Raw genomic sequence first — 14,276 nt, 5'->3', positions numbered from 1 at the left:
CAATACAACTGTATGTTAAATTACAATTTTTTCACAATATTGGTATTATTAGTGCTGCTGTCACACTTTTCACTTCCACAATAGTTCTTGTATAGACCTGGGGCTGAACTGCAGGCAAATTAAGTACAACATACTGTGTAGGTAAGTTGTTGTAGAATATTTTTTTTTAACCACAAGTAGTACTGACTGGCAGAATCCATGAAATCAGTGGAAAGAAGGGCAGAGGGACAAGCCAATTATAGGACAGTGAATCTCACCTGCATCAGCAGGTTTAGAAGAGTAAGACCTGTTAGGATATATGATCATGTTACTGGAAGAAAATGTTATGAAATGTAAACTTTTTACATTACTCTTTCGGAGATTCAAAGGTAATTTTTTTTTGCTAATGTCAACAATTTCTCATTGGTAAGTTCTAGACTTGGGCATTTGTTTTTGGACGAACATGTTTCCCCCCGAATTTCGGCTATTTGTCCATTCTTCTGAAATACTAATGAATGAATACTAATTGCAACGAATGAAACGAAGAACAAATTTCAGATTTTCATTATGTTTATGTTACAATGAGGGAGCTACTGGCTTCTTAAATACCCCCATACCCCCTTCAACCTATATTCACATGAGGGAGATTAAATCATTTTTGAGGGAGATTAAAGCCGTTCCTTTTTGGCAATTTTGGTCTTTCAGACAACTTTACAAATACGAAGTAAAAATACTTGGTATTAGTAAATAAGGGAGGTTAAATCCTCTTGTCGTGCTGCGAGTAGGGGCATGTGGGTGTTCGCTGTTAGAAAAAAAGACAAGCAACTGGGCAACTATTGCTTACCTGTCAGAACTGCACAGCGTGGGAAAGCATTATAAGGCTTTCCCCGTTCTGCAAGCTCAGTCTGCGGGAAGCCCTCGTCTGGATTTTTATATCAGTGTGAGTTTTTTTTTGTGATTGGGTCCTTTTTTAAATTTTAATAGTTCAATGAGACTTTATGGATTTTTATTAGGCTTTTTGGGGGGCTGAAAAAAAAATAGATAGGCAAGTATAATTTTTTTATTTTACAGGTATTTAGTTTAATTTCCCTTCCTTAATATTAATAGGGTGATGGGGTAGGTGGGGTATTTTTTATGTGGGGGTGACTAGGGGCTTAATTATTAGGAGGTGTGGGGGGTCAATGGGTCCACCTCTCATTATTTAGGGCCTCCCCCTGCTGCCAATGGGAAGGCGGGTGGCGTGGACAATTGGTCACCCCCCACTTTATTATCTAGGGCTCCCTCCCACCATCAATGGGTTTGGGAACACAATGCCCACTCACCCCCCGCCCCCACCCCCCGTTTAATGTATTTAATAAGAAGGTCTTTTCATAATTTTGGTTTTTCAGTTTCTTAGTAGATAGCTCTCTAATCATTGTAGGATTGCCATATGGATACCAAAGATGAGCTATATACTAAACATTTCCCTAATTTAATACTCTTAAATATAGCATTCCCACAAGCGTACCAATTTTGGAAGTAATCTACTAGATGCAGTCTCGGCCTATGGCATGGATTCAAATTTCATTTGTCTGAATGAAATTCTGAAGCGAAAATGTCAGAATTTTGTTCGACAAGTGAACAAACTGACAAAATTTGGTTTGTCTATTCAACACAATTTAAAGTGAAATCTAGCAATTTACACAAAGTTAAATCTAATATTGCCATTCCTATGGTTTTCACAGGACAAGTATTCCAGTTGGAAGATTTTTTTAAATAAAAATTCTGGTTTCATGGCTGAGCTACATTAGCTCATAAGCTGCCTTTTGATGTAACTTTGCCACAAAACTAGAAACTTTAAGCAAACAGTAATTAATATATCAACCTCAAAGTACTAAAGGAAATATATAGCTTGGTTGCTTCATCTAAGTGTTGCTTCTAAGTGTGGTTGGAGATATTCTGGAGAGTTTTACAGAAGCTTCAACTGTCTAAGAGTTGTGCTAAGAGTTTTTCTTTTCTACTGTTACAGGTAAGATTCATCTGTAGGAAAAGGTTACTGACTGCACAAGGTTTGATTTCCTGTTGGTAATTACATGGCATTTGATTTGATTCGTTAGCTACTTGCTATGATTGCTGTTTAATTAGCTATTGTGTGCAAATAAGCAGAGGCCTACCCAGGTGTTAAACATTCCTAGTGGGTGGTGATTTTAGGAGTTATATAAGGGTTGTTGTCATTAGCTTGGCTAATATAGCTTGGTTGCTTCATCTAAGTGTTGCTTCTAAGTGTGGTTGGAGATATTTTCGAGGTAATCTGAGGTATTCAGGAAGATAAATAAAAAGTTAAGATTTGTTTGATTTCAATTATTCACCTCATTGGAATGGCAGACTTAGTTCAATGTAATAGTTGCTATGCATTTGTTTCACGTTCCACTTTTTGGAGGTTTGGTTGTTGTCTAATCGGTAGACAGTTCTCCATCTTGCGGCAGGAGATTGTATTTTTGAAGACTGAGATTTGTAAATTATCTGGTAAATAAACTCAGGCTGGAACTGCTGCAAAGCCACTGCCGCAGAGACATACTAGGAATGGCAGATGGATCACTGTAGGATCTGGTAGACTTAGAGTTGTGGATAAAAGGCATATTGCACAGTCTGTTGCTCTACATAATTAATTTTCTGCACTTTCAGAGTGTAATGGTGATATGGAGACAGACACTGAGGGTAGTGGTGTTGTGGAGAGAGGCATTGAGGCTAGTGGTGTTGTGGAGAGAGGCATTGAGGCTAGTGGTGTTGTGGAAAGAGACTTGGAGACCATGGTGAGGCCTAATAAAAAGCAGTTGTTGTTAGGGGATTCCATCATAAGAGGTGTGGAGATGGACAATGGTGGTCTTGTGAGGTGTCTTCCCGGAGCTACTGCTCACAGAGACAGGAGACGTATCTGTAATACTGTTAAGCGAGCAAAGCAGGAAGGCGAATTGGATGTACTTGTCCATCTAGGGACAAATGACTTGGCTTGCAATGAGGTTTTAGAGGTTAAGGACGTTTTTAGTGTTTTGCCAATGATATACGGCAGGTTGCTTCCACACTGTCATTCTCTGAAGTTCTGCCTGTGCATAACACTCAGAACGACAGGCGGATGCGTATTAGGGACTTTAACTTGTGGCTTGGTGAATGGTGTCGGGAGCAAGGATTTGGCTTTATTTCTAATGGTAGCTCTGTTTGGAATAAAAATAAACTGTACAAAAAATATGGTTTGCATCTTTCTCAAAAGGGAAATTTTTTTCTCAGTGAGCAGTTCAGAGGTTTTGCTAGGATGTATTTAAACTAGGAGGGGGGGAGGGGAAAGGGTGATAAAACATCAATCCAATTGTCCCCCAAAACAAGAACAGAAGGTGCCTGTAGCAAGTGTGTTAAAAAATGATAAGCTTAGAGTCATGTCTACAAATGCTCGCAGTTTAGGGAATAAGATCCATGAACTTGTGGCAATAATGGCAACTGATAGTGTTGATTTAGTCGCTGTTACTGAGACATGGTATAATGAGAAAAATGACTGGGACATAGCAATACCAGGGTACTCTTTATATAGAAAAGACAGGGAAGGCAGGAAAGGGGGAGGGGTGGCCCTGTATGTGAAGGATAGCATAAAATCTAGCCTAATAAAAGTTAGTGAGGCGAACATAGAGTCCGTTTGGGTTACGTTAGAATTTGGTAATCACACAGTAACTCGTGTAGGTGTGATTTATAGGCCCCCAGGACAAATTGAAGAGTTAGTTAATCTACTAGTTGAGGGAATAGCTAAAATGACAATTAAGGGGGAAGTTATCATCATGGGTGACTTTAATCTTTCTGATGTGAATTGGAAAACAAAACTAGCTGCTTGTGCCAGGAGCACACATATTCTAAACTCCCTACTGGGATTGTCTCTAAAACAAGTCGTTGAGGAGCCAACTCGTAAAGAGGCCATACTAGATTTAGTGTTAACAAATGGAGATTTGGTATCCAATATTACTGTAGGTGAAAGTTTAGGATCCAGTGACCATCAGTCAGTGTGGTTTATTAGAAGAACAGTGACTGAGTCACACCACACAAAACAAAAGTTTTACACTTTAGAAAAACAGACTTTTCTAAAATTAGAATATGTGTAAAGGAGTCATTATCAGACTGGAGCAATTTAAATGGAGTCCAAGAGAAATGGGATTATTTAAAAGTTGCACTACTGAAGGCAACAGAAAATTGCATTAGGCTTGTCAGTAAAAGCCAAAAATTCAAGAAACCACTGTGGTACTCCGCAGATGTGGCCAAAATAGTAAAAAACAAAAAGTTAGCATTTAGTAATTATAAAAAAAACAGAGTGAGGAAGACAGAATGATCTATAAGATTAGGCAGAAAGAGGATAAGCAAGTTATAAGAGCTTCCAAATCACACACAGAAGAGAAAATAGCACAGTCAGTAAAAAAGGGGGACAAAACTTTTTTTAGATACATAAATGAGAAAAGAAAAGTAAAACAAGGATTAGTTAGTTTAAAAACAAAAGAAGGAAGGTATGTAGAAGAGGATAAAGGTCTAGCTGACTGCCTCAATGAATATTTGTGTTCGGTATTTACAGATGAAAATGAAGGAAAGGGACCTCAGTTAAGAAAAGGATAAAAGAGTCATTTATTACACGTGAGTTTACAGAGTAAGAGGTTCTATTTCAACTCTCAAAAGTAAAGACAAATAAGTCAATGGGACCTGATGGAATACACCCAAAGCTATTAAAAGAGCTTAGTGGTGTCCTAGCAAAACCATTAACAGACTTATTTAACCAATCATTGCTAACAGGAGTAGTCCCAGAAGATTGGAAGTTGGCGAATGTTGTACCCATTCACAAGAAAGGTAGTAGGGAGGAGTCGAGCAACTATAGGCCAGTAAGCCTTACTTCAGTAGTGGGGAAAGTGATGGAAACCATGTTAAAGGATAGGATTTTTGAACATCTAAAAACAGATGGATTTCAAGATCAGAAACAACATCGATTTACTTCAGGGAGATCATGCCAAACTAATCTTGTTGATTTTTTTGACTGGGTAACTAAAATTTTATAACATGACAGGAGGCTTCATATTTGCATTAACTTTCTTTACTAGCTCCATAGCAGCAAAGAAAAAAACATAAAGAAAGAACCAGAGTGAAACAGAGGATATATAAGCCCATGTATAGCCCATCATTTCCTCTTTCTTTGCTGCTCCAGCACAAGTCAGGTCAGAGTACTGCTTCTTTAATATTATTTTATAGTCATTTTAGGTACTGAATAGTATTTGTAGTGGGGGTGGTGAGGGCTCCTTTAATTTGTGTGGGGCAGGTTTTACTTGTTGGGGTTTTTTTTCTCCTCAGAGCATCTGGGTATCCCCCCACCCCCCTTTCCCCCCCCCCCGTGGCAATGTTCGCCACCTTTCTGATTCTCTTGCCTGTCCTACTCACACAGACTGCTGTGTGAATGGATCCGGGCAAGCTGAGAGGCAGCGCACACACTCACGATAACGGAGGGCTGCCTCTGTACAGCCGCCCTCCCAGTGCTGCCTCTTCTCCGTTCGCGCGTTACAAAGCGCGAACGGAGGTTTCTTTCCCGCCCTGTAGTCAGACAGGGCTCTGTGGAGACTCGGAGGGCTGCCTCGCTAGAGCCGCCCTCCTAGTGCTGCCTCTCCTCCATTCGCGCGTTACAAAGCGCAAACGGAGGTTTCTTTCCCGCCCTGTAGTCAGACAGGGCTCTGTGGAGACTCGGAGGGCTGCCTCGGTAGTGCTGTCTCTCCTCCATTCGCGCGTTACAAAGCGCAAACGGAGGTTTCTTTCCCGCCCTTTACTCAGGCAGGGCTCTGTGGAGACTCAGAGGGCTGCCTCGGTAGAGCCGCCCTCCTAGTGCTGCCTCTCCTCCGTTCGCGCGTTACACAGCGCTAACAGAGGGTTTTCATGCAACCAAACTTGCCGAACGCACTTTTTCCTTGCTGTTCCCCGCGAAATTGTTCCCGGGCTTTTAAAGGGCCAGACCTCGCGAGAATCGCGGGGGCCATCTTGTGGGTGCTGTGGCTACTGTGGACTAAGCCTGAGGACAGGAGAGCTCCTGGTGTGCTTCAGACTACCAGTCTACTGCAAGTGAGTGTTGCTTTTACATTAAAGGGACTTGTGTATTTTGGGTGTATCAACCCTTAGGGAGTGGAATTACCAGTCAGTTTTATACTAGTATTCTGGCACTGGGTGAGCCCCCATATCAGTGCTGCTTACGGGAATTTGCTATAGCAATTCCCCTCTTTCCTGGGTGAGCCCCAGTTTGAGTCCGCCTTCCACGCTACTAAGCGTTATACCATAGACGGCCGACGGCCTCTTATCCATACCCTCCCATACAGTCCCCATACCTCTCCAACCTGTGCCTGCCAGCTAACTAACATAATGGAAAAGGAGACACAGATTTCCGCGGATCAGATGCAAGCCATGATTAATGCGGCTGTAGCCGCATCGCTAGAAAAAGCCATGGCAATGGTGCTCCCGACGGCCTCTGATACCCTCAAGCCGCCGGGCAAATCTAGTCGCCCCAGAGACGATTCCAGTGACTCCGACGATTCCTCCCAAGAGAGACAGCACCCGGCGAAGCGCCACTGGAAGGGCGAAGGTTCTCGGAAAGCCCCTAAAAAGGGCAAAGCGCCTCTCAAGCGTCATGCACAGGTAACACCCGTGCCTACAACAATCCCCGACGACGCCTCCTCAGAGGAGGAAGAAGAGATGCCCCATACCCTGTCCGTCCTGGATGAGTGGCAGGCAGAGGCTTCGGATTCCGACTACTGTGATTGGGGATCCAACGCCTATGTCACAGAGACCTTCCTGGGTGAGCCCCAGAGGAAAGGGTGGCAGTCTTCCATGACATCTGCTAGCCAGGAGCAAGAGACCTTCCTGGATACTACAGGACAACACATGTTTGATCCCAGGAATATACGCCACCCCCGCTCCGGGGAGTGGGCTTCACCCGACCACCTTGTGAAGTTTATGCACTTCTGGATTCGGAAACCGCTCGAGAAACGCGTCCGTAAGAGGATGCGGGCTGAGTGCCCTAGACCCTCCCTGCCAGACAAGGTGGCGTTTACGCCAGAGTTTTATCAGCTCATGCTGACATTCATGGAAAGAGGTGGTCGCGATCCACGCAGGGGGATCGAACGGAGCTTTAAAGGGGCGCAAGAAAAGCTCCTGGATGCGATGGGGCCGCTAGCCCGAGTGATGTATTTGGCTGATGACGCCTATACCAGAGCGGACTAATTTACCGCGGACATGGTGCGCAATTGGGCGCACGATATTAGAGAATGGACCCAGCGGGGCTTCTGCTTCCTGGGGAATACAAATGCGGCCCTCTCAACAGAACGGCGCCGCGCAGCACTATTCTGAATTGACCCGAAGCTGGCCTACCTTGGGGTAAAAGAATTAGGCCCCCAGGCACAGGGCAAACTTTTCGGAGAGGCGTTTATGAAGGACCTCAATAAACACGTGAATGTGTTCACGTCCCTAAACAAGGCTCGTACCTCTATGAGAAAGGTCTTCAGAGGCAACCCCTCCAGGGGTGTTTTTTTCAAGGGCTGGTCGGCAGCGGGGCCGTGCCACCAGCCGCTTCTGGCCATCAGGCCCCCGCACTGGACCTCCGCAACAGTTTTACACGCAACTGTCCTATCCGGACTCGGGAACGAGGCAGTCGTACTCCCACTTCCAAAGGGGAACGGAGAGAGGCCGGGGAGCCCCGCCGGATTTACCACAGGTAAGGAAACCAAACACACCTATGTCTTTAATAACCATGACTGCCGGCCGTGTTTCTCTTTTTTCCCAGGATTGGGCAGGTCTCACCACGTACGCATGGGTGTTGCAAACGGTCAGGGGCTATCGCATCGAACTGCAATCACGCCCCGTGCAACACGGGCCTCCACGGCCCCTATGCTTCACCACCACGGACTCCCAACTTATAGAGTTGGAATTAAGCGAACTCCTCAAAAAGGGCGCGATACAGCCCGCACACACCCCAGGGGGGTTACTTCAGCAACATGTTCCTCGTGCGAAAAAAGACCAGAGACTTCCGACCGGTGATCAACTTACGGGACCTGAATGCCCACGTAGTCTATCGCCATTTCAAGATGGAAGGCATCCATTTTCTGAGGGACTTATTACAAGAAAGGGACTGGTTTACACGTCTGGATCTCAAAGACGCATACCTTTCGATCCCTATTCACATAGACAGCCGTCCACTCCTTCGTTTCCTAGTGCACGGATCTCCGTGGCAATTCACCTGCCTCCCTTTCGGCCTCAGCTCAGCCCCCTGGTGCTTCACGAAAATGCTGAAACCGGTGGTGGCCCACCTCAGGGCTCGAGGCATCAGATGTATCATCTATTTAGACGATATATTCATATTCTGCAACACGAGCGACAAGGCCTCACGCCACACCGAATACACGATTCATTTGATAGAATCTCTGGGATTTATTGTCAACAAGGAAAAATCTGCACTGACTCCCACGCGCACGATTCAATACCTGGGCTTCGACATAGACTCCAGATCCTGCACTCTCCACTTGCCGAAGACCAAAGTGGCGGCCATCAGGAAGGAGCTACGCAATGTCCTCAAACTCGAATCCATTCCCCTCCGACAACTAGCACGGATTGTGGGTCTTCTATCCTCCTCCATCCAAGCCATATTTCCGGGACCGCAACACTATCGGGCCATGCAACGGTTGAAACCCCACATACAACCAACCGGTTCCCCTGAAGGACGAGGTCCGCCAGGAACTCGAATGATGGCTCAACTGCATGCAGGCATGGAATGGTCGAGCCATTTTCGGCAGTCACCCGGACTTCATTCTAGAATCGGATGCGAGCCGACGGGGATGGGGCGCCACAGATGGATCAACATCCACAGGTGGGATCTGGACGAACCAGGAACTCACCATGCACATCAATGGTCTGGAGCTCTTAGCCGGATCCTTCGCCATTCACAGCCTGGCGAAAGGACTATACAATTGCTGTATCCTACTGCGGATGGACAACTTTTCCGCGGTACGCTACATCAACCACCTGGGAGGAACTCGCTCCCAAACACTAGCCAATCTGACGAAAGAGATCTTCGACTATTGCCTCCCGCGCAACATCTCGATCAAGGCCAAGCACCTACCAGGGGAATCGAACCTCACCGCGGACTGGTACTCACGACACTGGAGAGACGTCAGCGATTGGCAATTGAGCACACAGGTATTCACTCGCTTGAACGAACAGAGGGGACCGTTCACCCTCGACCTCTTCGCGTCACGCAATAACCGTCAACTGCCGAGATTCTACAGCTGGCTCCCGGACCCGGAGTGCGTAGCGGTGGATGCATTCACCCAATATTGGCCCAGACAGGGGGCATACGCCTTCCCTCCATTCGCAATGATTGCGAGAGTGCTTCATCACATTCGACAACGGGAAGTGACGCTAACACTATTGACACCATTATGGCAGAGCCAGCCCTGGTTCCCCGGCCTACTCGAATTATCGTGCAACGATCCACTCCTCCTACCGAACAACCCATACCTGCTCAGGGATCCACTGGGCAACCCACACCCCATGCTTCTGGACGATCGCCTACCTCTGGTAGCCTGGACGCTTTCAGGGGCGCATGGGACACCCACGGGTTATCGGCTACAACTAGGGACCTACTGTGGGATTCATGGGCCACGGGAACTAGAAGAAGCTACCTATCGGCATGGAGAATTCAATTGGTGCGTGGGACGGAGTTTGGATCCCTTTACGGCTCCTGTACCCGAGATACTGAATTTCCTCTCATCCATCTTCGCAGAAGGTAAATCGTATCGCACCATCAACGTCCTCAGGTCAGCTATATCTGCAGCTCACGTTCCATCCCAGGGGAGAGCAATCGGACACGATCCTTTGGTTTGCCGACTACTACGGGGGATTAAAATGAGACGCCCTCCGACACCAAAATATCAGCATCTCTGGGATGTGGATATGGTACTTAGATTCCTGAAGGAATGGCCCTCAAATGAACACCTATCCTTGAAACAGCTGACAGCGAAATTCACCTTTCTACTGAGCCTGGTCTCATTTCGCCGTGTCTCAGATGTACGGGCGTTTGATGCGGATGCCTTTACTATTGGCCCGGATGGGGTTACATTCCTAATCTCCCGGAGAACCAAGACTGATTCAATATTTTACCCGTTCTTTACATCGGAACCTCAACTATGTGTGGTTAGGGCATTGAGAACATATATGGAGACAACGGAAACGCTACGCCGACCAAACTCTCGACAACTACTAATATCATACGTTAAACCTCATGGTCCAGTCTCGACCACCACACTATCCAGATGGATTAGACGGATCCTCACCCTTGCCGTGGTGGAACCGTCCTTCGGAGCGCACGCCGTAAGGGGAGCGGCGGCGTCGTCAGCTTTTCTGGCAGGTGCACCATTGGCAGATATTCTCCAAGCAGCGGACTGGTCTCGCGAATCAACATTCCGGACCTTTTACTTCCGACAGTCGTTTAATGCCGCATTCTCCCTTCTGCCTAAGCGTTAAAAATGCAAATATGAAGCCTCCTGTCATGTTATAAAATTGAAGATTATGCTAGCGCAGTGTACTGATAATCTTAATTTTAATAATGACAGAGGCGAATATTTCCCCCCCTTTTCTCTTGATGTTCCCACCCAAATGATGAGGTAAGTTCCGATTCATGGGGATAATGGTAACCGTTGCTGTATTTAGGTTTCAAAGGGCTGTAGGATGGGGAGTGTTGTCGTCTTTATACTGTAGTTTAATTAGATCGATAGTATTCTAAGGATAAGACGTATAGGAATAACGGAGAGTTTACATATCTAATCAGACATTTGTGGTCTACGGTCAATTCCGTATCACTGATACTAGTCTCTCTTTCCTTGCAGTTTAACAAGCTTTATGGAGGATGGAGAGACTGAAAATCCTTACCGTTCTCCACAGTGAATTAACTACGTCAAGCGGGATCAAGTTGGATCTGACACGTTTGTCATTTTTTCTTTTGGACTTGTGATGTCGCATTAATCAAGAGGAAATGATGGGCTATACATGGGCTTATATATCCTCTGCTTCACTCTGATTGGTTCTTTCTTTAAGAGTATTTTTCTTTGCTGCTATGGAGCTAGTAAAGAAAGTTAATGCAAATATTCGCCTCCTGTCATTATTAAAATTAAGATTATCAGTACACTGCGCTAGCATAATCTTCAATTATAGATCAGGGTGGTGCAGTAGACATTGCTTACCTAGATTTCAGTAAGGCTTTTGACACTGTTGCACATAGAAGGCTTATCAATAAACTGCCATATTTAAGTTTGGATTCCAATATTGTTGAATGAGTAAGGCAGTGGCTAAGTGACAGGCAACAGAGGGTTGTAGTCAATGGAGTATATTCGAAGCTTGGGCTTGTCACCAGTGGGGTACCTCAGGGATCTGTATTTGGACCCATTCTCTTTAATGTTTTATTAGTGATATTGCAGAAGGTCTTGATGGTAAGGTATGTCTTTTTGCTGATGATACTAAGATATGTAACAGGGTTGATGTTCCAGGAGGATTAAGCCAAATGGCTAATGATTTAAGTAAACTAGAAAAATGGTCAGAGTTGTGGCAACTGACATTTAATGTGGATAAGTGCAAGATAATGCATCTTGGACGTAAAAACCCAAGGGCAGAGTACAGAATATTTGATAGAGTCCTAACCTCAACATCTGAGGAAAGGGATTTAGGGGTGATTATTTCTGATGACTTAAAGGTAGTCAGACAATGTAATAGAGCAGCAGGAAATGCTAGCAGAATGCTTGGTTGTATAGGGAGAGGCATTAGCAGTAGTAAGAGGGAAGTGCTCATGCCATTGTACAGAACACTGGTGAGACCTCACTTGGAGTATTGTACGCAGTACTGGAGACCGTATCTTCAGAAAGATATTGATACCTTAGAGAGAGTTCAGAGAAGGGCTACTAAACTGGTTCATGGATTGCAGGATAAAACGTACAAGGAAAGGTTAAAGGATCTTAACATGTATAGCTTGGAGGAAAGACGAGACAGGGGGGATATGATAGAAACATTTAAATACATAAAGGGAATCAACACAGTAAAGAAGGAGACTATATTTAAAAGAAGGAAAAAATTCCACAACAAGAGGACATAGTCTTAAATTAGAGGGACAAAGGTTTAAAAATAATATCAGGAAGTATTACTTTACTGAGAGGGTAGTGGATGCATGGAATAGCCTTCCAGCTGAAGTGGTAGCGGTTAACACAGTAAAGGAGTTTAAGCATGCATGGGATAGGCATAAGGCCAAGGCCTTGGCATAAGGCCAAGGCATAAGGCTAACTATAAGATAAGGCCAAGGACTAATGAAAGTATTTCGAAAATTGGGCAGACTAGATGGGCCGGATGGTTCTTATCTGCCGTCACATTCTATGTTTCTATGTTTCTATTCTTAAATAATGCTTACCTCTTTGTAAAAATGGTACATGGTCATCATCAACTTGTCTTCCATGTACACTGCTTTGAAAATAACTTACTTCAGTAGGATGACTCCTAAGTAGGTTTAAAGCATGAAGTCTACGTTCTAGAAAAAAAAAATCAATATATGATTGAATATATATATATAAAAAAATATGATTTTCAATGTTATAACTTTTTTTGAACTTCTTAGAAGTGTGAAAACACTTTAGATTAATAGAAAAAAAATCCATGTGCATATTTTGACAACCACCATCTTTCTTTCTTGTCCCCACAGTTAACCCCTTAACACCGTTGCGACGTACCATGCCGTCCTGCATTAAATGGGCTTTAAAGCTGTTGCGACGGCATGGTACGTCGTAACGGCTTAAGCCCCCAGGAGATGAGTTGTACTCACCTCCGCCGCGATCCTCTTCTGGGGGGCTGCCCGACAGCCCAGGCAGCCCCCCTCCGGCAAATGAGGCCCCCGGGGGCCATGTGATCGCTCTCAAAGAGCGATCACATGGCCCCCTATAGCTGGCTATGGATCTGCCAGCAGGGGGACTGTTTGAAATATCAGACAGTCCCCCTGCTGGTGGGAAAGTAAAAATAAATAAATAAAACACATGTAAAAATAAATTAAATATATTTATATATATATATATATATATATATATAATATATATACATATTATATATATGTAACGTCATACAAAGTGTATTTTAATATTAATATAAGTATATATATTAATATTAAAATACACTTAGAATGACGTTACATATATATAATATGTATATATATATATATATATATATATATATATATATAATAGATGTACATATATATATTATATATAAATACGTATAATTAAAATAATAAATAAATAATAAAATAAATAAATAAAATATTAAAACAAAATTTAATATAAATTATATATGCATATGTAATTTCATTCTAACTGTATTTTGTTATTAATATATATATATCGGTAACAAAATACACTTAGAATGACAATCTATATATAAAATACAAATAACCGCAATATATATATATATATATATATATATATATATATATATATAGATAAATACATATAATTATATAAAAGATTACATTAGTATACACATAGAATTTAAATACCTATAAATGCATATATATTAAAATTCTACGTGTATATTTAAATAATCTTTTAATGTAATTATGTGATTTGATTAATTAGAATTTGATTGACATGCCTGACAACACAGGGAGAAAGTGCAGAGAATTATATTCGCAAGCACTATATTTGACCCTGTAACTCTCCAAGACACCATAAAACCTGTACATAGGGGGTACTGTTTTACTCTGTTTTAGTGTTTCAAACTGGTAAATTGTATTACAACGATGATATTTTAAGTAAAAGTGACGTTTTTCGCATTTTTTTACAAGCGAACGGCACATTTATGGCCTATATTATTGTTGTAATATGTTTTACTGTTTTAAAACACTAATATTTGTGTTTAGTGAAGTCTCCCGAGAATAACAGTACCCCCCATGTACAGGTTTTACGGTGTTTTGGAAAGTTAGAGAGTCACATATAAGGCTTGCATTTCATTTTTTTCACATTGAAATTTGCCAGATTGGTTATGTTGCCTTTGAGAGCATATGGTAGCCCAGGAATGAGAATTACCCCCATGATGGCCACCATTTGCAAAAGTAGACAACCCGAGGTATTGAAAGTGGGGCATGTCCAGTCTTTCTTAGTAGCCACTTAGTCACAAACACTGGCCAAATATTAGTTTTTTGCTTTTTTCACACAAAAACCAAATATGAACGCTAACTTTGGCCAGTG

General features: G+C 43.3%; 1 protein-coding gene across 1 annotated transcript in view; it reads right to left on the bottom strand.

The window, feature by feature from the left end:
- QPCT (glutaminyl-peptide cyclotransferase) overlaps positions 1-14,276 on the bottom strand; it is a 298,053-nt gene that overhangs the window by 15,647 nt on the left and 268,130 nt on the right. The window contains exon 6 of the mRNA XM_063443353.1: positions 12,455-12,571. Coding sequence (XP_063299423.1) covers positions 12,455-12,571 — 117 coding nt within the window. The remainder of the gene's footprint in view (positions 1-12,454; positions 12,572-14,276) is intronic.

This window comes from Pelobates fuscus, chromosome 2 (assembly GCF_036172605.1).
Source record: "Pelobates fuscus isolate aPelFus1 chromosome 2, aPelFus1.pri, whole genome shotgun sequence".
Taxonomy (NCBI): Eukaryota; Metazoa; Chordata; class Amphibia; order Anura; family Pelobatidae; genus Pelobates; species Pelobates fuscus.
Note: the sequence above shows the minus strand (reverse complement) of the source record. Positions and strands in the feature narration are given on the sequence as shown.